At 39.5% G+C, this 25,425-nt stretch overlaps 1 protein-coding gene across 1 annotated transcript in view; it reads right to left on the reverse strand.

The window, feature by feature from the left end:
- Nucleotides 1-25,425, reverse strand: part of TMEM245 (transmembrane protein 245) — a gene marked incomplete at its 5' end in the record, with an annotated part of 96,748 nt that overhangs the window by 11,067 nt on the left and 60,256 nt on the right. Inside the window, 6 exons of the mRNA XM_080820134.1 lie at nucleotides 3,935-4,129; nucleotides 6,377-6,551; nucleotides 7,841-7,941; nucleotides 21,007-21,152; nucleotides 21,281-21,403; nucleotides 25,268-25,399. Coding sequence (XP_080676260.1) covers nucleotides 3,935-4,129; nucleotides 6,377-6,551; nucleotides 7,841-7,941; nucleotides 21,007-21,152; nucleotides 21,281-21,403; nucleotides 25,268-25,399 — 872 coding nt within the window. The remainder of the gene's footprint in view (nucleotides 1-3,934; nucleotides 4,130-6,376; nucleotides 6,552-7,840; nucleotides 7,942-21,006; nucleotides 21,153-21,280; nucleotides 21,404-25,267; nucleotides 25,400-25,425) is intronic.

Raw genomic sequence — 25,425 nt, forward strand, 5'->3', positions numbered from 1 at the left:
TGCTCATGTGCTCGTGCACTCTCTCTCTCTAATAAATAAATAAAATCTTTAAAAAAAAATTTATCTACCCAGGCAAACTAATGATTAAGTACGACTTTAGGAAAAGCCTCTTCAGATATGCATCATCCCCCCCAAATTTACTCCCCCGGCATTCTTTCCCAAAAATCTATAGGAGGTTGTACCCCAACAAAAAGGGAATAAGTCAAGAAAGAAAATGCTATGGGGAATGATATAGGAAGTGAGAATTCCAACACAGGGGAGAGCTGAGGAAATGACAGCTGAACAGCAGGCAAAAGGGCAGCCAGCGTCCGCTGGAGCAGATCAGAAGACTCCAGGAGCAACTTCAGAAGGAAGACAGATCGTGTGGTACACTTGATACAGCCCAGCATACTGAGGAGGAGGAGATGTGAACACCTGGTGCATAGCTTAAGGCTAATTATAAGGACTCACAAAACAAAGCCAACAAATCACAGCATCTTTATAACTCAAAGGAAAGCAAAAAAGTTGCATAAAGTAAGGAAATACAGATAGAATATACAAGAAGGCTCAAATAGGAATATAATTTACAGAGTCATAATAATTTAAGTGCCAGTGATCTAACCAATATCACAGTTTAACAGTGGGAGGTAGAGGGACGCCTGGATAGCTCAGTCAGTTAAGCATCTGCCTATGGCTCAGGTCATGATCCCGGGGTCCTGGGATCGAGTCCTGCATCGGGCTCCCTGCCCCATGGGGAGCCTGCTTCTCCCTCTCCCTCTGCCTGCAGCTCCCCCTGCTTGTACGCTTCCTCCCTCTCTCTCTCTCTCTCTGTCAAATAAATAAATAAAAATCTTCAAAAATTTTTAAGAAAATAAAAAACAGTGGGAGGTGGGTAGTAAAAGAGCTAATTTCTCACCTTCCAACTGGGAAGTAAATAGATAATGCCTATACATTAAAAAAATCAAGAAATAAACATGCTATTTCAAGAAATGGAGGTAAAAATGAAATTAGAGTCAAAAAGTGGTTCTTTTCAGGGGCACCTGGGTGTGGTTAAGCATCTGCCTTTGGCTCAGGTCATGATCCCAGGATCTTGGGATCAATGCCCAGTGTCAGGCTCCACACTCAGCAGGGAGTCTGCTTCTCCCTCTGTTCCTCACCCCCCTCATGCCCTCTCTCTCTCTCAAAAAAACAAAAACAAAAACAAAAACAAAACAAAAAAACCCAACCTTAAAAACTTTAAAAAAGTGGTTCCTCTCAGAGCAGGAGAGACAAGGGGAAAGCAAAGGATAGTTTTCACAGTAAGTTTTGTAGAAATTTTTGACTCTTACAACTACATGCTTACATAACTTTTAAGGAAAAAAAAGATGAAGTCTATAAAAGCCTTCACACAGCATTTTTTAGCACCCATGCCACCTAATTAATAATATCCTATCTCTAGAGAAGGGGGAAAGGGGTCATTTGCCTGTGGAAGAATTCATACTAGTTAAAGCACCAATTACTTCTTTGCTAACTTGGAATCATGAAAAGTTTTTTTCTAAAATAACAGCAAATATTGATCAACCAATTTTCTTTTGGTTTCTTGTATGGATCCCCAAGGAGTAGGGTACCCAGTTAGCAAGTGCTCTTTACTGCTTTCAAGTAACTGTTCACTGGTTTCTCAGGTACCTGCATACTTGCCTTTAAGAGGCAAAGGCAGAAATCATAGGGTCACCACCTTCAAAATGGTGAAGCTTTTGCTAAAACTACCTAAGTGCCTCTCCTTTTATTCCTTTTAAGGAAATAGATTTTTCCCTGCCATCAAGTTAAGTGCCTTGCATTAGCTAAAATGGCCCTTGAACCAACTGAGTCTAACTCGGAAACTGTATTTGACCTTTCGGAGTTAAAGGGCCATGTCTTTCTTCACGAAGCACAACACTTACACAAAATAAGCAGAACAATGTTTCTAAAGAATTTTAAAGAAAAACATAAAATAGTCTCAGTAAATACATTTTCAGAATCAACTCGTTAATGACTCCTTGGTTACACTAGAAGACCCAATGGGAGGAAAAATAGTTTTCCAGTGGAGACTAATAAGGACAATGTAGTATAGTCTCTGAAAAGTTGAAATACTTTATTCTGAGCCTTCTTACTTTTTCATTCTTAACAGTCCATATTACCTTTCTGTTGTTAACATAAAGTCTGTTTAACAAGTAGTTTCCACCGAAGTTAAACCTGATGTATACCCAGCCATTCCACTTCTTGGTATATACTCTTAAGTACTCCTGTCCACCAGAAGACATGTACTACAAGAAACTGGCCAGTAGGGGGCGCCCATGTGGCTCGGTCCGTTAAGCATTGGCCTCTGGCTTGGGTCATGATCCCACTGGGATCAAGTCCCGCATCGGACCCCCTGCTCAGTGGTGAGTCTGTTTCTCTCTCTGCCCTTCCCTCTGCTTGGGCGCTCTCCCTCTCTCTGGCAAATAAATAAATAAAATCTTAAAAAAAAAAAAAACTGGCAAGTACACAAATGTCCATCATCACTGCAATGAATAAACTGTGGTTATCCTCATGCACTGGAATACTTGGCAGCACGAAAAAAGGATGACTGGTACATGCAACAATGTGGCTGGAGGCCACAGACACAACGTTGAGCAGAAGAGACCTGACTCAGGAGTACTTAATATACAGAATTCCTATTAAGCAAAGTTCAAAGATAGGCAGAAAACAGCAGAGAAGGGTCTGACTGAGAAGGTGTATGGGGAAGCCTTCTAGAGTAACGGAAACACTCTATACCTTAATAAGGTGATGCTTGCATGGGTATATGCATTGAAAAAACCCATCCAGTTGTATATTTAAGATGTGCATCTCAGCCCCTTGGAAGATAAACCTCAATAAAAAGCTTTATAAAATTTTGACAAAATCAGAGAAAATTTTTACTTATAATTCATATTACATTTAATTTATTTTATGAACTGTTGGTGACCAACAGCTGATAGCAATTATGAACTATCTGTCTGTACTTGCAAAATAACAAGTTATAACTCCATACTGGTATACTCAAGATTTTTTCCCCAACTTTTTATTTTGAAAAAGTATAAACTTACCAAAAAACCGAAAGACTAGTACAATTAACAACCATATGTCATTCATCTAGATTCACCAATTGTTAGTATGTTGCTAATAGCAACCCTCTATCAGTTTTGGCTCAACTATTTGAAAATAAGTTGCAGACATCTTGACACCTTACCTCTAAAAGATATTCTGCTATACAATCAAGGTTATCAGTATCATGCTAGGAAACTTAACACTGATATAAAAACACTATTTAATACATAGCCATATTCAGATTTCTCCAACTGTTCCATAAATGTTGTTTATCAGTTCTCCCCACACTTAATCGAGGACCGTCCACTCATTCCTGCATTGCATTTGATTGTCCTACTTCCAGACCCCGCCTTTAATCTGGTACACCATGTCCCCAAGTGGTTTTTTTTAAATGTTTTACTTATTTTTGGTCTTTCATGACATGAACAATTCTGTCCCAATTTGGTTTTTAAATTTTCCTGGTATCTGAAACTCAAATGTCTACAAACGAATGGTTTCTGTTTACTTGGAGTCTTCTATAGTCTTTAGCGGAGGCTGCGCACTGAAATACCTGTATTCTGACAGACCGTTCACATAAAAAAATAAACCATGGGACAGTTCAGGGGTGCCTGGGTGGCTCAGTGGGTTAAAGCCTCTGCTTTCGGCTCAGGTCATGGTCCCAGGGTCCTGAGATTGAGCCCCGCATCGGGCTCTCTGCTCAGCAGGGAGCCTGCTTCCTCCTCTGTCTCTGCCTGCCTCTCTGCCAACTTGTGATCTCTGTCAAATAAATAAATAAAAATCTTTAAAAAAAATTAAAAAATTAAAAAATAAAATAAACCATGGGACAGTTCAATTTCACACACACAGTTCATGGTATTCTGCTTTAACTCACCGCTGAGTCTGGGCAGGCCACGGGGTCTGGTTTGGCGTGGGCACTGAATTCGTGGGACTCACTAGCATGGCACTATAGATATTGGAAGCGACCACGAGTATGCAGAGAAGTATGGGCCCAATGATTGCTCCTTCCAGGCCTAAGTAGTACGCCCCGCCAGCCACTGCCAAGCCTGTCAAGTAAGGATGCCCACCTCTGGAAGAAAGAGCATACAGATTAGCTCATGGCTTCTCACAAACATAAACCTTGGAGTAAATCTGAAACACATCTCTAACACAGTGTTCATTCCTAACACACCAGGCCTTTGACTGCATGACCAGCTTTCTTTAGAGTACCTCTGTGCAGATAACTGAACATCGGCTGTACTAATATTGAGATGCGACACATCTATGTACCTGTGTGACGCATACATCTGCTTTTTTATAAGGTCCAGCAACGGAGGGAGTGAAGTCCAACTGTAAACAGATATCCTACACCCGTTTCAGGCCTGCCTGACCTAGGTTAGTCTTGGCTGAGGACTGGTTACGTAAGTCACATGTTCAGTTTACTTCCACTGAGAACAATTAAAGGGGCACAATTTAGTGTGTAATTCAAATAGTTATGCTTTTTATAAGGCAATACAATAGTATTCATGTTATTGATAGGTTAGACTTGTGGCAATATCCTTAAATCGTTTTTAAACAAGGGTAATGATAAAGGGCATCATGAGGAAACTATCCGTCACAAAGCCCGAGATATCTATCTCAGAGGAGAGTCATAATTGCCCTCCAGCTTATCACAGGATCACTTACGTAACCCGAATACAGTAAGAGGTTACAGCAGCTTGGCACAGTGATAACAGTAACAAATGACCACTAACGTAAGAGGGACTGGGAAAGAAGGTATGTTCTAGTTCTAGTTTTCAAACACAGGTGATTGGAACAATTTACTGAGGGGTAAATAACTCTGGAATAATGTTCTGTACTATGTTACAGTTCAATAAGTAGATTTAAGGTGAGGGAGTCTTTAGGAAACCAATACATTATATTCATAATCCATCTTCATTCCCCCCCCCAAAATCAATTTAGGGCAGTATTCCACATATGTATTATGCTATGTAAGTAAGCTTTTTCCCTAAATAATACACTTTAAAAAATTTCTACCAAAAATGCTTAAAGCTTAAAAAAAGAAAGTGTGGAAGCTTTTAAATAAAGTCTTCATTTATTAAAAAATCTAACAATTTACACGAAATCTTTCATTTCCTAATGCTGGTTAAACAAGGTAGTATTTTATTATTAAGATAAAAATCACATATAAATCTTAAATTCTAGCTAGAAACATTAATAAAAAATTTAAAGTTTAGACAAATGAGAACATTTAATGATAAAATCATATAACTACTCTATGTAAATCTCAACTGTTAAGCACCAATTAACCACGTCCTGATGTTCTCCTTTTGTCTTTAAATTTCTCTCTCAAGTTTTAGACATAACAATTTCCCTAAGGCTTGTGCATGGAGTTGCTTATTTCTTACTGCTCTGGAACTTTGGGGCTTCAGAGTAGTTATATATATATATTGTTTTCTACTTCAACTTGCTAGAGAGAAAACAAGGTGGGATATAATTTGTCCCTGTAAATTTTCAGTTAACTGAAGGGGACACTTTCTATGAACTGAGCTCTTGTCTACACTTACTGTGATGGTGAATTTTACTTAAAAAAATTTAATATATTAACTATTATGACAGTTTCAGTAGGCATATTCTGAATTTGAGTAAATTGATGAAAATTCAGCATTTGGTTATATCTAGACTCTAATAAGTAATGTGAATCTGGATATGTGACTAAGTAAGAATTGGCTTGATTTACTTAATGCAATTTCTAAGAGATACCAAAATCTATAAAAACAAGAATTTATTTATTGTATTACATGGCCAAAGCTTGGATTCTGTCGTAAATTTAACCTGTACCCATCCTAGAACCATACTAAATATCTTAAGTAAAGAGAGCTCTGCTTATTAGACATTATTAACCTTATGAGATTTGGTTTCACATGGAAAATCTCAGACCTACAACTTAATGTTTTTCTCCAAAAGCAAAGAATTTCTAAAAATAACCATTCACTCATTACTGTACTTAAAACGTTTTATGTACATCTAATAATATTTCTTTCCTAACTTAAAATATCATTAAAACAGAAAATTATCCACAATTTTGTGTTAACACAGGGTCTCAATATATTGTAAATACTTAGACAACAAAATCACAAACAGTATTAACTATATTACATTAAAATCTGATTGTATCAGTGGGATCATAGGGACTACTTCACTGAAAAATCCTACCATCTGTCCCTTTTCCCATCCCCAAAAGGGAAAACAAAACAAAACAACCCTTCTTTAACAAGGCCACATAAATCCCTGGATATGACTCACCAGCAACTTGAGAAGTTCTGTGGATACTTACCCTGATATATCCGAATAGATGGCAGTATCTACAAAGTATGTTGGCAAGAGATGAAAAACCAACAGTAAGATGGCTTTGCACCCTAAGCCTTGTGTAAGCCACAGGTCTAGAACTGCAGGCACTGCTGCCCAGTATGTCCCCAGAAATGGCACTGCTCCTAGGATTGCTGCTAATGCTAAGATTAAAAGAAAAGCAACTTGACATCACCATTAAAATGATAACAAAACAGCAGAACCTAAGTACTAGCTCCTCCTACTTAAACAATTACACCAAAACAAGTTAAACAAATACGGACTCAAATTTCAAGTGCATGATAATGCCCCATTTAACTGAATTTGCTAGTTAAATGAAGGTCTGATATATATCTCAAAAGCTGATGCTGAAAAATATGTCTACTTCATGAATCTCTTAAGCAACAAAACTCTAATGTCCCACAGTTGTTATTTTGAATCAATGGTTAGTTAATATACAGTCCTATAATACAACGGTAAAGCACTGGTCAAAATTTGTACTGAGTCCAAAGCCAAACTAGAAATTAGTTTCTCAACCCCAGAGATGAATGTATATTATATTCTTCATCTTGTTTCTTTCTAACAAAAAGAAAATGTAATTTTAAGCAAAAACAAAAACAAAACCATGGATTCTAGCTCTGGTCCTACCACTAGCCAGATATGTGATCTTGGCAAACGTCTGGTTTCTCATCTCTACAACAGGAATCCCCCTGACCCTGCCTGCCTCACAAGGTCGTTATGAAACAACCACCATGTGCTCTCAGGCTGCTTGCATGTCACAGGGGGGCTTAGGGGACACTGAAGTAGGAAAGATTAGGAATGAATTTGGGAATGTAAAGAAGAAAGGGAGTGTGGACAAAAGGGGAAAAAATGGTGGTAGAGGGTAAATGTGGAAGGCAGATATATTTGGGAAGACAAGCAGCCACAGTAATAACGGAAGGCAAAGTGGAAGGAGAGGAGCAGAGATAATGTAGGGGAAAAAGTGAAGGGTGGCGCTGAACCATCCTGGTGCTTACAGAATGAGGGTATAATCAGAACAGATTCTAAGGGGTATGGAGACAGCTTATGTGCCCTCGGATACATTCGTCTTGCCTGAGGGACAGTATCCTTCATGGGACAAAGCTATTTGACCAACTCATTGCTCCCTGCCAATCAGTTCAATTCAAACATTCACTGAGTGCCAAGTATGTACTAGGTGTTATGCTAAGTGCTAGGACATTCACTCATTTAACAAATACTTCTCACTGCTTTCTAAGTGCTGGGTATTGCTCAAGCTACTGGGAATAGAGCATCAATACACATTACAAATCATACTTCTGCTCCTATTCTAGACTAGATTAGATCTCAAAATTTAGTATTTTAAGCTTGAGGAAGATGGTATTTTCCCCATGTACAGAAAATGGCTTAATTTTCCCTAAACAGAGGACAATGGAAGTTATGATTCTATTGTTACCTGATGGTATGAAGACAATATTGATGCCAAATATGGTATGAGTCAGCCATGTGTACAATCCATAGAAGCCAGCCATTTTGAGGGAAGCATCAAACACCCCTCTAGAATGCCCAAAGATAAAAGGGAAAGTAAATAAACATAGCATCATATTGTGATTCAGAAAAATCAGTATGTCCTGGCCTCTGACTTCATGTTTACTAAATCTCTGGTGAAAAAAATAACTGAAATATAACACCTTAAAATAACCTATTCACTGAGATAATTCATCAACTTTCCCCTTCTAAAGCACATCTTTCACCGCCAAAATAAATGGAAAAAAAAAATAAAGCGTGGCTATCTTATTTCTGAGGACACAGTTAAATTTTGAGAAATACAGGCTGTGGCCAGCCCTCGCCTTTGGGAAGAACCAAGTGCAGGATAATATAACCTGCATTTCGTGGGTCTTATTAATAAAATTTTCCCATGCTCCTTCAACTCTACACCCAAGCCTACAAAGAAACTTTTACAAATGCTATCAGAAGATGCAGGTCATTGGAAGAGAATTTATGAAAAAAAAAAGAAAAATCTTACTACCTCCCAAGTAAAATCAGAGAGGAAAATAACAAAAGAGATAAAAACAGATGCACATAGTTGGTGATTAACAGGAATGAAGTACATGAAAATCTGCAATGTCAGCTGCTTCAGCTTTGGTTTTCAGTTGGAATATTAAGCACTATTGGTCAGGAGGAGAAATTAGGAACTGCTTAGAGAGAGCACAAAGGCAGCAAACCTTAAGTCATCCCAAAGGAAACGCAGGATTCTGCAGGGCACAGGGGAAGCATGGGCATATACTCAAGAGAGAAGGAAAAGCTGTCATTTAAAAATTACAGGCTGTGGCAGCAAAGGGGACCCTGGACACATAAAAGGAAACACTGAGCTTTTCCAAAGCATCCTAAGAGACCGTAAGAGCAAAGTCAAGCTCCAGAACCTAGAGGTTCGGTCATTTGCTAGAATTCTGACACATGGACTTAGTGACAAAGGGCTCCCCAAACTGTCAAACCTTTGTCATGCTGACCAGCAGCTTGCACTCGAGAATGGAGAGCTGCCATGTGACCTCTGACAATAAAGACGCAGACTAAAGTGGTATCAAAAAGGCTGAAAGGAAGGGAGAGAACCCAGAGGAAACAGAAAATATCTGAACAGTGAATGAACAGAGGAGATGGGGGGAAAGGGAAAGTAGCCCAGCTCCAGGTTTTCAACATTGAGAGGGAAAGAAGAGCAGTGTCTCAAGGGCACGGAAGAGCCCTGAATGAGAGAGGACATGGAAGAAAAAGGAGTACGTTTAGTTTGGGCAATGGTAAGAAATAAGGACGGTGAAAATACCCGGGAGGTAGCTGGAAGCGAAAGACAAAGTTGATAGAGAACTTGGGACAAGAGCTTTGAGATGTGACAGAAGAGATTAATCACAGGAAAGGATAAGATACCCTCAGGGACAAGCCCACAGAAAATGGGGCAACGGGCTGTGTTTCCACGGGGGACCTAAGGACAGAGATACATGAGCCAAAGAGATAATGAAATCACACCTGCAGTTGGGAGACAATCACTAGAGTGTAGTATTCTCAGAGACCAGAGGAGAAAGAAGCTTTTGAGAAAGAGGGGATGATATTAAGGTCAAATATCCCAGGGAGATTAATAAGAATAAGGTCTTTAAAAAAAAAAAAAAAGAAGAAGAAGAAGAAGAAGTACAGGGGCCCCTGGGTGGCTCAGTCAGTTAAGCATCTGCCTTCGGCTCAGGTCATGATCTCAGGGTCCTGAAGTCCCACATCGGGCTTCCTGCTCTCAGGGATCCTGCTTCTCCCTCTCCTCCATGCTCATGCTCTCTCTCGCTATCCCTCCTCTCTCTCTCAAATAAACAAAATCCTTAAAAGACATAAAAAATAAAATAAAAATTTTAAGAAGCTACAGAATTTGACCAGAACTCGGGACCTCAACGAGAAAAGATAAAGATGTTTTCACCAACCTTATGTTATTCAAAAGATTTTACCAACCTGTTATTTAAAAATTTTTACACCAAAACGAAGTTGATATCAAAGGTGCAAGGAAATATCTCAACTGAATCACTCCTCTGGGTGGCAAGTAGGCAAAACTCAACCCAGAAAGGACCACTGGTAGAAAACAGCACCCAGTCTTCCTTCCTCTGCCTCTGGGAATACTGACTGTTGACAACATTCTCATTAGGGCAACTTTCAAGTAACTCTGTGGACCCTAAATGTATTAGATGCTGTTCGCAGTTACTGAACATGTTCATATAACCCAATGAGGGATGCAAAGGCCATGTATTCCCCTCAGTCGTATTGTTTATGACCTGATACACATGCTTTCTATAAAACAGAAAGACAAATTAACCAGGAGACAGAACTTTTTTTTAACTCCATCAGATCCCTAGCTATTTTTTCCTCCTTTTTATTGGCTTTACTGAACTATAATTTATAAACAGTATAAAACTCACTTTTAGGTGTATTAATTCAGTAAGTTTTGGCAAACGTATACAGCTGCAGAACCACTGTGATAGTCAAGATGTAGAACATCTCTGTCACCCGAAAACATTCCCTCATGCCCTGGAATAGTCTACCCCTCCCTGAACCCTGATCTCTGACACCTACTAGGTATGCTCTCTGTCACTATGATTTTGCCTTTTCCAGAATTTCATATGAATAGAATCATACATTATGTAGGGGCACCTGGGTGGCTCAGTGGGTTAAAGCCTCTGCCTTTGGGTCGGGTCATGATCTCAGGGTCCTGGGATCGAGCCCCGTATCGGGCTCTCTGCTCAGCAGGGAGCCTGCTTCCCTTCCTCTCTCTCTCTCTCTCTGCCTGCCTCTCTGCCTGCTTGTGATCTCTGTCTGATAAATAAAATCTTTAAAAAAAAAAAAAAAGAATCATACATTATGTAGCTTTTTAAAAAAACTGTGGTAAAACATACATACTAAGAAATGTGTCATTTAACCATTTTTAACTGGACAGTTCAGTAGTGTCAAGGACATTCACACCATCATACAGCTTCTATGTTTGGTTTCTTCGACCTATGCCCATATTTTGAGACTCGCTCACATTATCATCAGCAGCCTGTTTCTCTTTAATTGCTGAGTAGTATTCCATTATTTGGATATGCCACAACTGGTTTATCCAATTACCAGCTGATGGTCATTTGGGCTATTGCAAATGATGTTGCTCTGAACATTCGAGCACAGATCTTTGCACGGACATACGCTTTCATTGCCTTTCAGTATGTACCTAGAAATGGAGATGCTGGGTCATGTGATATGTTTTAATTCTGTAAGAAACACTAGCAATTCCTCTGATCTCTTCAGTTCAAAGAAAACGTAGAGTCCATGGACGATCAGTCAGAAGTCATCGCCTGCTCTATTATACCACATCTCTTCAAGGGGAAAGGCTAAATTCCATGCTTCTGGTGTTATAAGGGTGAGTACTGGCAGAAGGAGCAACTCAACCTCATGAAAAGCTAAATGGCAACACATCCAAATGCCCTCCTAACTGACCCAGTGCATGCTGGGTGCCCAATAAATAGTAGCTATTACCAGAGCTATTGTACTTACATTTCCTAAGAACAGTATATTTCATCGATGCTCAGAGGATTCTGATGAAGACTCTAGAAAGTTGTAGTACAAGAGCTTAGTGTGTCCAAATTGAGAAGGTCAGTTCAAGAGACACTATCGTTTGCTAAGGACTTATATGGCAGGCTGAATAACAGCCCCACAAAAGTATCCACATCCTAATGCCCAGGCCCTGGGAATGTGTTACCTTCCATGGCACATGGGACTTTGCAGATGGGATTAAGCTAAACACTGTGAGATTAGGAAGATTATCCTAGATTACTGGGGAGGCCCCATGTAATCACAGAAGTCCTTATAAGAAGAAGGTGACTCTGATATAAGACAGTGGTGATGGAGGCACAAATTGTGAATATATTAAAATCACTGAACTGTACACTTTAAAATGGTTAAAATGGTGAATTTCATCTCAATAAAAACAATTTATAAAAAGAAGGAAGCAGGAGGGTCAGAGATAGAGGAGACATGAGGACAAAAGCAGAGGTCAGAGAGAAAGAGACATTTGAAAATGCTACACTGCTGGCTTTGAACATGGAGAGAGGACCATGAGCCAAGGAATGCAGGCAGCCTCCAGAAACTGGAAAGGGCAAGGAAACAGATTCTCCCTTAAAGCTTCCAGAAAGAACACAGCCCTGTTGACACCCTGTATTTTAGGACTTCTGACCTCCAGAACTGTCAGATAAAAAAAGATCTGTGCAGTTTAAGCTACTAAGCTCATGGCCATGTTCTAGCTACAGTCAGAAATGAATATAACCCACTACGTGCCAAGCACTGAGCTACGTGCTTTGCCTATGTGGTTCCACTGACTGCTTGCTGGATCCCCTCGTTCATCTAGAAAAGAGAGTCTTGGTCAAAGATCAGATAAATCTGTTAAACTGAAAGTGCATATACACTTTTCTTTAAAAAAGGGAAAAAAAAAAGAAAAAAGAAGAAAAGAAAGCTCAAAATGAGCACAGGGGCCTAGGGGAACAGTGCTGAGCTATTTACAGTTATAAGGCAAGAAAACTCTTCTGGATATTGTTGGATCTGGGTACTAGATCACTCCGGTATTTTAACTCCCAGTCAAGGCTCCCAACTCACTAAAGGTCAAGATGCTGGATAAAGATTTTTGGTATTCTTTTGGTATTTTTGGTATTCAGATTCCTATTAAGTATTACTAAGATATTCACCTGCAGGCCAAACATATACCTGATGGTCCTCAAAGTCAAGACATCACCAAGAGAAGCCTGAGGAGCTGTATGACATCTGGTTCCGGTCAGAGCCATCATTCTATAGTGGCTATTCTAGCCGACCACTTCCAAGAGGACTGGGGCTCAGTATACCCATGCTGAGACAAACTGGGGCCCTATTCACCCTATTAGAGTGAAGTGTTCTGGAAGAGAGACATGAGGATGGGGGAAAGGAACAAGAGGTGTGACAAGGCACACACAGTGCCCACAGTGTGTGCACCCATATCCTACTGGCATAACTCTATGGAGAGCTCTATGACCCACTGTGGCACCAGGGGGCTGGGCTTTTAGTGAGCTGGGTGCCTAGGCGGGGAGCTAGTAGAACAGACTGAAGCAGTACAGATCCAGTAATCAAGAGGGTTCATACTGCCTTTTTATTTAGAAGAATTCAGGCCTCCATTTTGAGCCTTTTTTTTTTTTTTGCCTTCATTTAAAAAACAAACAAACAAACAAACAAACTGAACACTCCCAGTTTAAAACATTCTCTTGCTATCTGACCAGAGGTCTCTTTTCTGGATGAATGAGGGGACCCAAGAGGAAATCAATGAAATAAAATATGCAAAGCATGTAACTAACTCAGTGTTTGGTGCCCAGCGGGTGCTCAGCCAATGTCAGGTAGAGGATGGATGAAAGAAGGGACAGGACTGAGGCCACGGGCCCGGATGTTAGGAGACTCCGAGAGCTAATAAATGAGACGAAAGGAGGCTAATAAATGAGTGAGAAAGGCAACAGTCAAGAATGCAGTAATACATGAGAAATGTTAATGAAGGCAAACAGGATGTGGATTCGGCAGCAAGAATACAGAAATCAGAGTCACAAGACCTGAAAGAGCTCTGGTTCTGTCACCAGCTGCTCTGGAATCCCAGTTCTGTCACTGGTTAGTGGCATGATCTTCAAAACTGTAACACTTCCCTGAGGTTCACTTTGCTTCATGGTAAAACAGAGGTAACAGAGACAAGCATTCATTTCCTAATGTTACTGTGAAGCTTAAAGATGCAACTAAAGTGATAAGCTTAGTGACTGGTGCACAGTAGACAGGCAATTAAGTTTGTGCTATTAGAGAATTGTGTCATTATTACCAATTGGCATTTTAGTAAGGTTAAAAATAACACACATAGTAACTTTCTTTTTTTTTCCTTGCAGTTTTTGGAGGTATTCCAATCTTTGCTGTGTGCCAAAGAGATATGGGGTATGGCAAAGCTGGGAGTAGAAGAAGCATAACACAACGTCTTAGATTAATTATTTTAAATTGTAAGGTACTGATGAAGCTACATGAACAAAACCCCAAAATACAGTGTATATAATCACTGATCTCTCAGGTTCTTTGGAACCTAAAATTCAGGGACTGCTAGGAATCGTTCATTCCCATAATCAAATACAACTTTATCTGGCACATAATTAATGGCATGAACAATACAGTTTGAATGGGTTGCCAGAAATCACTAGTTTAATCAAAGAGTATTTATTCCTTATAATCATACCAATGATAGATCATTTTCCCATTTCATTCACTCATTGATATCAACCCATTCATCAACACTTTTTTGGATACTCAAATACAGTGAGCATTTTCCTATCTTGCCATCAAAGAAACTAAGATATACTTCATCAAATCTCTTGCAAAAATCACAAAAGTGACTTGTGGCATTTTCTAAGGGTGGTTACATTTGATTTGTGCTGCACAAACGCATGGTGCCATTGGAAGTTACTCCTCCCTTTATAACTGTTCATAACCTAATGATCAAGCATCTACTCTAGAAATTCACAGAAAACTGGCATCAAGCTCACCAGGCTAATATTCATGTAACACTTAGTTTTCCTCTACTGTCTACTTCAATCCTCTCTCCTGAATATTTGCCTGTGCCCAGTCTTCTGGGACCTTTTTCAGGGACTCTTCAAAGATCATTGACACTGTTCTCCAACTACATCTCCAGGCTTTATATAACACTCCAGGCTTTATGGTGTTTGTGTTACACTAACACCCAGCAATTTAAGAGAATCAAATTCAGAAGACCCTGGGTGCCCTTCTCCTCCCGTTTTGGTAGCACAGTTACGCTGGTGCAACCGGTCTGATTTAGATGAGACTGATACCAGACACAGAGCTGGAAGTTCCCCCTTTTCTAACAAGGCCACATCCTCATTCAGAAACCTTCCACTGTTAAGACAGTCCTACAGACGTTCCCTGGCCCTGTGCTATATGCAGACCCAGAAAGGGCAGGGTTCCCCTCTACTGGAAGGCAGGCTCCAATGCATCCAGTCCAGTCAGGTCCCACCTAAGCATACCTGTAAATAAAAATTCCAAGTTCATTCGCAACTAGTTATTGTCTAAGTTCTCCCCTAATAAACACTATTGCGGATTTATACTATATGGCACTCAAGGTGTGTGTCTGTGGCTTGATTACACAACTGTATGCTTGATGCTTAAACAACATGGGTTTGAACTATGCGGGTCCACCTATGTGGGGATATTTTTCAGTAACGGTATATATTTTCTCTTCCTTATGATCTCTTCTATATTTTCTTTAGTTACTATACCATATGAACACAGTATATAACAATGGCATACAAATTATGTGTTAACTGTTTGTTATCAGTAAGGCTTCTGATCAACAGTAAGCTATTAGTAGTTAAGTTTCTGGGGAGTTCACAGTCATATACCAATTTTTGTCAGTGCAGGGAGTTGGTGTCCCCTAACACCCACATTGTTCAGGGGTCAACTATATATCTAACTCCTCTGCACCAGGGGCTTGAACTGGTTTCAAATGCCTTGTTAGGGGTGCCTGGGTGGCTCAGTCCATTGAGTGTCCGACTCTTTGATTTTGGCTCAGGTCATGATCTTGGGGGTCACAGCCTTGAGCCCTGCATTGGGCTTCTCACTCAGCACTGAGTCTGCTTGTCCCTCTCCCTCTACTCCTCCCCTGGCTCATGCTTTCTCTCTCTCAAATTAATAAATAAATCTTTTTTTCTTTATGATTTTATTTATTTGTCAGAGAGAGAGAGAGCACACAAGCAGGGGGAGAGGCAGGCAGAGGGAGAAGCAGGCTCTCCACTGAGCAAGGAGCCCGATGCAGGACTCAATGCCAGGACCATGGGATCATGACCCAAGCTGAAGGTGTCCCTCAAATTAATAAATAAATCTTAAAAAAAAAATGCCTGGGGTACCTAGGTGGCTTAGTCGGTTAACTGTCTGCCTTCGGCTCAGGTCATGATCACAGAGTCCTGGGATCTAGCCCCACACAGGGCTCCCTGCTCAGCGGGGAGTCTGCTTCTCTCCCTGCCCCTCCCCCTGCTTGTGCTCTCTTTAATAAATAAATATTTTTTTTAAATCTTTTTAAAAAATGCCTGGTTAGGTTAGGATTTAATGCTTAACCAGCTTTTTCCTCACCCTTTACAAACTGAACTCTAAGATGACACTTAACTCTTTTATAAGCTAGCTAATATCTCAGCTCTCTCATTTCTGACCAAAAGGGTGTTCTTGTGGGGAGAGATGGCAAAGAAGCTTAAAAAAAGAAAGAAAAAAGGGGGTGTTGTTGTTACTTTTCTAAGGAAGTGAAAACTGTCCAGACAACCCATGATTTGATCAGATGACCTGGATTAAAGGAATGAGATTGAAGCAAGGAGGGGTTTGGGGAGAATGATAAACCGCAGTCAAGAAGCTCTACACCCTATGAGAACACCAGGCTCCATACCATAGACAAGCAGACTGCACGTGTCTAAAGAAGAAGAAAAGAGCCCAAAATCAAATTTCACCTACTCCCAACACTTCCTTACACTGGTTCTCCCCTCTTTTCTTTCTAAAGATCAGACAGAAAGACAATCAGATTATTATTCCCTCAGGAAACAGCCACGAGCATGACCTTACCAGTGTTCTACGCTCACTGCAATATACTGTCCCTCCGAGAAGGCTAGATAGTAGACAGGGCAGGCCAGCTTCCAGAAACACAGCAGATAAAATTACCAATCAGGTAAAAGTATCCCCCAGCTCTCTTCACTACTACCTAACCTGTCTTGAAAAATTACATCTCCTTCCATTTCCTGGTTCATCTGCCCCAGAGACCCAGCTCTATGGTGAAATGTACAGAAACCCAGATGACACTGGATTTCCCCATTGCAGAGGAGAATGGTCACGTGGCACGAGCAGACCTAGCACACTGCTGAGGAGCACAGAGAGGCTGCCTCTGTGGAAGCCTTCCATCCCCACTGGAAAAAACAGTGAGTCATTGTCACACACTGAAGCATACAACAGTGACATCACATTCAATCAACTGGAGTCCTTGGCAGTAGGAATATTAATTCAATATTTTTATAAATTAATACATGATTTTGTGTCTTTGACAGTGCCCAATGATCATGGATGCTTACTCTAATGCTAACTGAAAAACTAACAAGGGCTGTTTCAATCATATAGACAAATAGCAAACATTTGTACCTCAACACTAATTATAAGGCTATTAAAATTAATTTAACAATTTTTAGAGCAGCACAATGGGAAACTAAATACAAGACAAAGTTTCTTAAGGACATTTCCTTGGAAACGTGACATAAAGGTTTAAGATTATTAAACTGATCTATAATCGAGTAGTTTAAAAAGGCATTATTTTTATTGAGTGGGTTATTATTTAAGAACTTCAGTTAATTTGACTTTCCCAAGTATGTATAAGAGATTCTTTTTCTCTATTCCACTGTTCAGAGAGCTACCTCTTCAAATAAATGAAAATATATTTTCTTACAGCTTTAAACTCTTCCTTATACATTTTAATTTAAACAGATGCTTATAACCTTAAATTCATGAGAATTTCTTTCCAATGAATATTTAATTTGTTCAAAGTCAAAAATGGAAATACTGATTTACTGAATGAGCGACACTGATTTTTTTTAATCCAAATACTCTTAATTCTCCAGAGTTGGGGGGCAGAGGTAAGAAGCACATTCACGTTCCAGAAAAAAAAAAAAAAAGAAAAAGAAAAAAGAGATCTCACAGCACAAACATTCTCCCATCCAATTCATAAGTAGGACTCCCACCCACCGGCACTGAAAAGCTATAATCCCACAAGCAAGAGCCATACCCGTGTGCATGCACTCATGTGAAAATATCACACACACTAAATTGCACGGAGGCTGTGACAACATGCAACTTAGTAATGTGCAATATCTCCACCAGAGCAAGCAGAATGGGAGCATCAGGGGAGAAGGGTATGATGCAAACATTCAGGACACAACATGCTCTCCAGGGACGAGAATGGTTTGGGGATAAGGGATACATGCCACTAACATAAAAATTCATGAAATGAAAACCCCAATGAATACACAAACATATCCAATCTAGAAAAAACATTTACTTATTCAGAACTGAGAATCATAACTGAAATTCAAAAATTCAACAGGACGGTGATCATAAAATAGCCACATATTTCAGAAGGCGAAGCTTCAAGAGCCAAGACACTTTGGCTGCCTGGCCATGCAGTTAACTCCCAATTTTAATTCCACTTTCAACTTATTGATGGGTCACATAAAATGAGTTGAATGATTTTCATTTGACCGCAACAGTGACGACGACTAACGGTTGATGTTTATAAAGGCTGATCACAGACTACATTGCACTCTCAGGACTTTATAATAACATTTTCATAATCACTTGTATAATATTTTCCCTCTTAATATCTTTGTTCATGAAGAAACATATTCCATCTTGAACACAATCCTTCAGAATGAAAAATCTGACAAGCTCTCGAGAACTAGAGCTCATTGTTACCTTACATATATGAGAAGGTTCTTCAGAGATATCTATGTAAAATCTGTCCATTTTAGGTCTTGAATTTGACCCAGTAAACAAAGAAACAAAAAGCACTTGGACCACTAAAAATTATCTTGAGTTAAAATCTTTAATTTACGTAACTGTGGTTACACAAATGATCCAGACAAGTTATCTGGTCTATACTGTATTTTTCAGTTTTGACAACTGTTAAGACTATAGTTCTGGTACTGAGGGTTCAGACATTTTCTTATATCAAAAATATGACAAAATGAATGGTTTTGATACCAGTATCCTTTGGAACCACGGCCTACTGCTATAGTGCATCATTAGTGTGTACAATCCCAAGAAGATAAGGCAAATCTAATTTGTGAAAAGGCACATATGTATTTCCTCTCCCTATAGATGACCATACTCTTTTTAACCTCAAATTTCCTTGATGAGCCAAAGACCTGAATGTTTAGCTGCCAGCCTCACGTGTCCATTTGAACAGTCCCAACACTGCCACAAATTAAACTATAATCTTCTGCCTCAACCAGGTCCTCCTGGAAGAAGGCACCATGGTATACCAGAAGGATATGTGCTTACTTGCTTGCTTGCTTTTTAAAAAAATTTTATTTTTAAGTAAACTCTATATTCAACTGTGGGGCTCAAACTCAATACCAAAATCAAGAGTCACATGTTCCACCAACTGAGCCAGCCTGGTGCCTAGAATATGTGCTTTCAATCAGCTGGACCTAGGTACAAATCACAGCTCTGCTTACCAATTCCAAGCAATCATGACATTAAAGAACTAAGTTTGAAACAAAGGAGCTGGCATATTTGGTATGAAAACAAAATTGACTGTAATGACAGAGGAACGGTTGACCAATGGTGCACTCTAAGAAAGCAGAACAAGAGAAAATTCAAGAACTGTGATTTGAAAACAGAAAAGCTTTTGTGAGAATAAGAGTCAGTGTTAATAAAGGTTATTTCAGGAAAAGGAAGTAACTCTCTTGAGGTTCTTAATGGGACAAGATAGATATTTTTCTGTAAGGCTTAGCTTTAGTCACATTGAATAAAGAATTCTGCCAACCTTTGACATTGATTCAATAGTTTCAGCCTACTGGGAAAGAGGTTATTTTTCTTTTTGGTTGAGTTATTTACATGAACTTCTCTGAGTCAGATAGAGGTCATTTAGATAAACTGACATGAATTTATTGCTAGGGTTTTCAACATTTTATTTACTCAATAAAGATGATACCCAATGACCATATATGCTAAAGCCAACAGGTGTCCTCCCTGAAGACAGCTTCACCCTAAAAACTGTTATATTAGATAATAAACTCCAAAACTTGGAATTTTTACATAGATGGCCCCACATGGATACCCAAGAGCACCACAGAAGATAAGGGCATTTTTTAAAATCCTACCTGATGGCCAATAAAGGAAGCAAGATATTGATGAAGACTTTACCCAGGCCTTGCTAGTAGGAAAAAGAAGGATAACCCAGCAAATTTTCTAGAGAGAATGTACTTTAGGAACATGCATGCTATTTGAATGTAACCAAGGGTTTTCCAGAGACAAAGTGGTATCCTCAACCAGTTGTTAAATGAATACAATGAAGAAATAAGCCAAGATCAGTCAGACAGAATTATCAGGTCAAATCAAGATTTCTATAAAAGACTAGTTGCAAGCAATGCTATTTCTTAAAAGTAAGTGGAAACATAAATGCCAGCCAAAGATTCACTATTCAAGATAAGTTTAAGACCATTTTGCGAACAACTTACTAGAAAAAGAAGCTTTGATAGATAACATGAGGATTTAATTTGGGCAACTATTCCTAAGCAGTAAAAATACAGTAGAATCCTAACGAGCTAAAAGCAATGAGAGACAAGGGTGGGGAAGGAGCTGAGATAGGCCTGGGCTGCAAGGGCCTTTCCCTATCCAAAATGACAAAGATGAAAGGCAGGGATGGGGGTGGGGGGTAGCCAATGACTTGGGAAGAGCATATGAAGCAAAAAAGGTAAAGAATATCTCATTCAGAAGGCAAGCCTGCAAGACAGGACAGATGTTTCTAGCCAGAACTTATGAGATACGCACATAGTCTGTGACTTGAAAATAACCAGAAACTTTGCATTTTCCAGTATCTGATCTACCCTCATGCAAAGGGGCAGCCTGGCCACAGAAGAAGAGAGGAAGAAACAGAAAGACCGTCTGCTGCCCTTCCCTGGGCACAGCTGTAGGGCCTGAGAACAGGAGGGCTCCCAGAGAAGGGGCGGTGTATGTGTGTGACAGAGGGGTTCTCCCCAGCAGGGGACATGATGACAGGAGCTGCAGCTAGAGCAAAAGCCTACAGTGGGGGAAAGCTGTAACTCACAGGACTGACAGCAGGAAACTGAAACTGAATTTTTTTTCCTATCAACACTTGCACTGCTCACATTACTCTCTCAAAAGGAAATAAAAATATCTGAAAATACCAGGTCCGCCACTGGTTTAGCACCAAATGTTATCTGAAAGGCCACAACAGAAAACAGGCTTCTCACAGACAGCAGTTTCTGATGGAAAGAAGAAGAGCATACATCTTCTCCCTACCTGATCGCTTCTTCCACAGACTGGCCAATAATATTAGAAGAAGGACCTGGCTGAGATAGTGGTGTCAGGCTTATCACCCACTTCACTGGCTTGTAGTACTCATCGCTGGAACTTAATAGATAAAATAGTGTGGTCAGGAAAATTATCTGCAAAACAAAGGATAGTATCTCCTAAAAAATCACATTTGGAAACTACAGGAACGAAGCATAAAGGGAACCACAGCATGCTTTACTGCGGAAGGAGAGGTATCACGCGCTTATCTACCTGTACATACCAGAGACAGCACAAAATTGAGAAGGGCAGTCCCACTGTAGAAGAGGATGGTCAGCAGCGTCGTGACAGTGGTGAAAAGCAGGCTCACATTCCGGCTCATGACAATCCACAGAGACTCTAAGATCTGATGGAGAGGGAAAGCTAAACATCAGGACGAATCCTCCAGAAAGAAGTTTCTACAGCTCTCTGCTGTGCTTTTACTACAAGTGTGTGAGTATCAGAAACTGAAAATAACTGAGTATTATCTTAAATGAAAAAAAAATCATCTGAAAGCATATGAACATTGAATAGTATGGAAAATGGTTAGGAAAATTATGGTGACCCTATCTCCAAGTCATATTAGGTAGCCATTAGAGATAACTCTATTATAACACAGAAAAACATTTTCTGATATACTGCAAAGTTATTTAAAAAGCAGGAAATAAAAACTTTATATATAGCATGATATATATAACTCTGTAAAAATGATATAGGAAAAATACCTACAGGAAAATATTCCAGAATGCAACCTGTATAGGATCACAAGTGCAGACCATGAAAATTCTAGTATTTGTCCTATTAGCTGCCTCACCCCCCCCCCTTGCCACCTCCAACTTAGATTCACCTACAAAGACAAAAAGCATCACTTGGATGATTTCACTAAAATCATAATAAAAGAAATGATCACATAGGTCAAGGACAGAACTCTGCAGCTGAAAATCTTTCTTCAGATAGATGATGACCCTTATATCAAGACTTAATAGTGTTCATTTAATCCATCATCTGAAAATTCACTAGAACCAGTTATTAAAATAGTTATTAATACCTGTTAAATATTAACTAAAAGAAGATGTACAATATCTATGGCACGCCTGTATGTTTTCATTTCCTATTGCCTCATGAACTTAAATTCCCTCACGATCACATCTGTTCCCTGTGACAGAAGCAAAACAGGTGATATGATCTTTATTGTAAAAGACAAACCAAAGCTCAGAGATTTTTTAAAACTTGCCCAAGGGCCTTGGAGCTAGTAAGCGGAACTAGAGCTGGAACCAGAAATCTAATGTCTGATTTTATTTTGGTGTGCCCTTTCCAAAACAGCAGTTCTGCTTTTTGTCATATGTGCAAATTATACCATCTGTTCTATGAAAGGCCTACCCATTTCTTTCCTATCTTAAATGTACCATTTATAAGGGCATATTTTGTTGTCTCTGGCATTTCTTGCAAAGCTCAGCTCAGTCTTCATGGAAGAGCTTTTGCAGGCTGGTTTCATTTACAATAGTTCCTTACAGAAAATCTTGAAAATGCTTTGCAGTGCCTACAAAAATATGCATGACTGACCATTTGACCTTGTGGGATAAAGAATGAATGAATAACACCACTGATTCCAAGAAACAAATCAACAATGCCCTTACTTGTGATTTTTACATGCATTCTTTTGGGGGCTTCTGTCATTTTGGAATTTTTATCAAAAAAATTTTAAATACTTTCTGGGTCACACTGATAGGAAATATTCTGTGGTGATTCTTAAGAAATAAACTGAATACATTAATTGTAGACTGCCAGTTCTCCAACAACAATCAAGTAACCTTTCTGTGTACCCAAGGGGATTAGGCAGAAAGGTTCAGAACGTGAAAGCTATTGTCTACTACAAGTATGAAGGCAGAAATAAAAAATTTGATCAAGGGTTGACCTTGACACCTTAAGATTTTTTCTGATGAAATAGGTAGTAATATTAAGAATGTGATTGTTTTATACTCTGTAAGAATGTGTGCTGATAATTTAGATGATGTACAAGAATCAGTGAACCAATATTCTAAATGACCAGTGCATATCACAAAACATGCAAGAGTAAAACGCCCATTTCTAACAAAATAGATCAATGGACTTTAATATAAGACAGAGCAAAAAATTTACTGATGATATGGTTTCAAATTCCACACTGCAACTAACCTTTAAGAAATACCGTTTGTTGAGTTTTGGTGTAGTATGAAAGAAGAACCATAATTATCTGAAAAGGCTATTAAAAAACTCTCCTCTTTTCCAACTACATATCCGTATGAGGCTAGATTTTGTTCATATACTTCAATCAAAACAATGTATTCCAATTGACTGAATATAGAAGCAGGTGTGAGAATCCAGACATTAAACAGATTTGCAAAAATATAAAAGAAAGCCACTCTTCTCACTAAATCATTTTTTGTTTTGGAGATGCCCAGGTGCCTCAATCAGGTAAGTGTCTGCCTTCGGCTCAGGTCATGATTCTAGGGTCCCAGGATTGAGCCCTGCATCAGGCTCCTTGCTCAGTGAGGAGCCTGATTCTCCCTCTGCCTGATGCTCCCTGCTTGTGCTCTCTCTCTCTATGACAAACAAATAAAATCTTTGAAAAAATTATTTTTGGGGGCGCCTGGTTGGCTCAGTGGGTTGGGGCCTCTGCCTTTGGCTCAAGTCGTGATCCCAGGGTCCTGGGATCAAGCCCCACACTGGGCTCTCTGCTCAGCGGGGAGCCTGCTTCCTCCTCTCTCTCTGCCTGCTTCTCTGCCAACTTGTGATCTCTGTCTGTCAAATAAATAAATAAAATCTTTAAAAAATAAAAATAAAAAATAAATATCTGAGTGAATACCTATATTTAAAAAAATTATTTTTTGTTTTGGAAAAAGGTTGCTTTGCAGATGTAAGAAATGTGTTACACTAATATGTAATGTTATTTTTAGTGAATTTTTAAAGTTCTCAGTTTTAACTGTTGATACAGTAATAATCAACAAAACCCACAAAAACAAATACTCTGGAATCTTCAGACCAAAAAGTTTCATGGCCACTGGACTAGAGGAAACAGGGAGGGGACTATGAAAACCATAAAGTCTTAGAACTGAAGCACATGAATTTCTAGATTTAATTCCAAACTGTGATAGCTATATTAGGTGCATGGGAGGAAGGGCAAGTGTGAGCACAGGGACGGGGGGAAGAACCAAAGGAGTGGTAAGAAAACCCCCAAAGTGGTGTAAGAGAGCATGGGGAGATTCCAAAATCACATCTTCATCTTCATCTTCCACATCAGGAAGCCAAAATATAATACCAAAATTGTAAAACCAAGAAAGACCAACAGGTTATTTTGGAAATTTAGAGGTAAATACCCAAAGAAAGCTAAAAGAATTGACAGCTGTTTCTAGAAAATGAGACTGAAGTGGGGAAGCACAAAGCAGGTTACTGTTATTTTTTTACTAAAAAAAATATTTTTGACTCTCCACTATGGTCATCTATTCGTTTGATAAAAATTAAATTTTAAAAAATCTAGCATTGCAGGGCACCAGATGGCTTGGCTGGTACAGTGTCCGACTCCCAACCTCAGGGTTTTGAGTCTGAGCCCTGCTTTGGTGGTAGAGCTTACTTAAAAATAAAAAATAAAAATAAAAATCTACCATTGCAAACTTCAACTTTTGTTAGCTTGATGAAAGTCATGAGTCTATTCACAAGAAAACTCCTCTCCTCTCAGTGAAAAGCCACATGCCAAGACATGTTTACAAAACATGCCGTGGAACCAAGAGTGGTTCCTTGCTGCCTTTGACCCTTTGGCACACAAGGCAGATGTGGGTGGTACGTGTCTGGAGAGTGGGCTGAAGAACATCCAGTCTCACTAATGTAAAGGGAACCATATTGCCATCTACCAAAGACTCTGCCCACCGAAAGGCCGTTCTCTCTCCAGGGTTCCATCCTGGGGACATTCTAGTCAGCCTAAGAGGACGGGGTACTTGTATCTGAGTCTACAACACTGCACACAGGCTTTCTGACTCAGCACTCCTCAGTGACTCTTCAGCCACCAGGGAACTACTTACCCTGAGGCCTATGGCTTTTGGACATCTTTCTAGTGCATTTAGAACTCTCAAAATTGTAAATGTTGTGGCATTAAAAACAGGGTAACCAAAGGCCTCTGAGGGTGTGGGGAAAACTGGAAGTTAGAATTTCTATTTTTATTTCTAAGTCCAGTTAAACTAAAAATACTACTTCTTACCGAAAGAAATGTCTCAATGTTCTCGTGAACAAAGGAAGCGATATCCTGCCAGTCCAGGATGTCTCCCAGCCAGCTATTCTGACGACTTATATGCATCTTCTGTCCTTTGTGCCTTCCAGAGTGCGTTACGTTCTATGGAACAAAATGGTTCAGATGTG

This window comes from Martes martes (assembly GCF_963455335.1).
Source record: "Martes martes genome assembly, chromosome: 12".
Lineage (NCBI taxonomy): Eukaryota > Metazoa > Chordata > Mammalia > Carnivora > Mustelidae > Martes > Martes martes.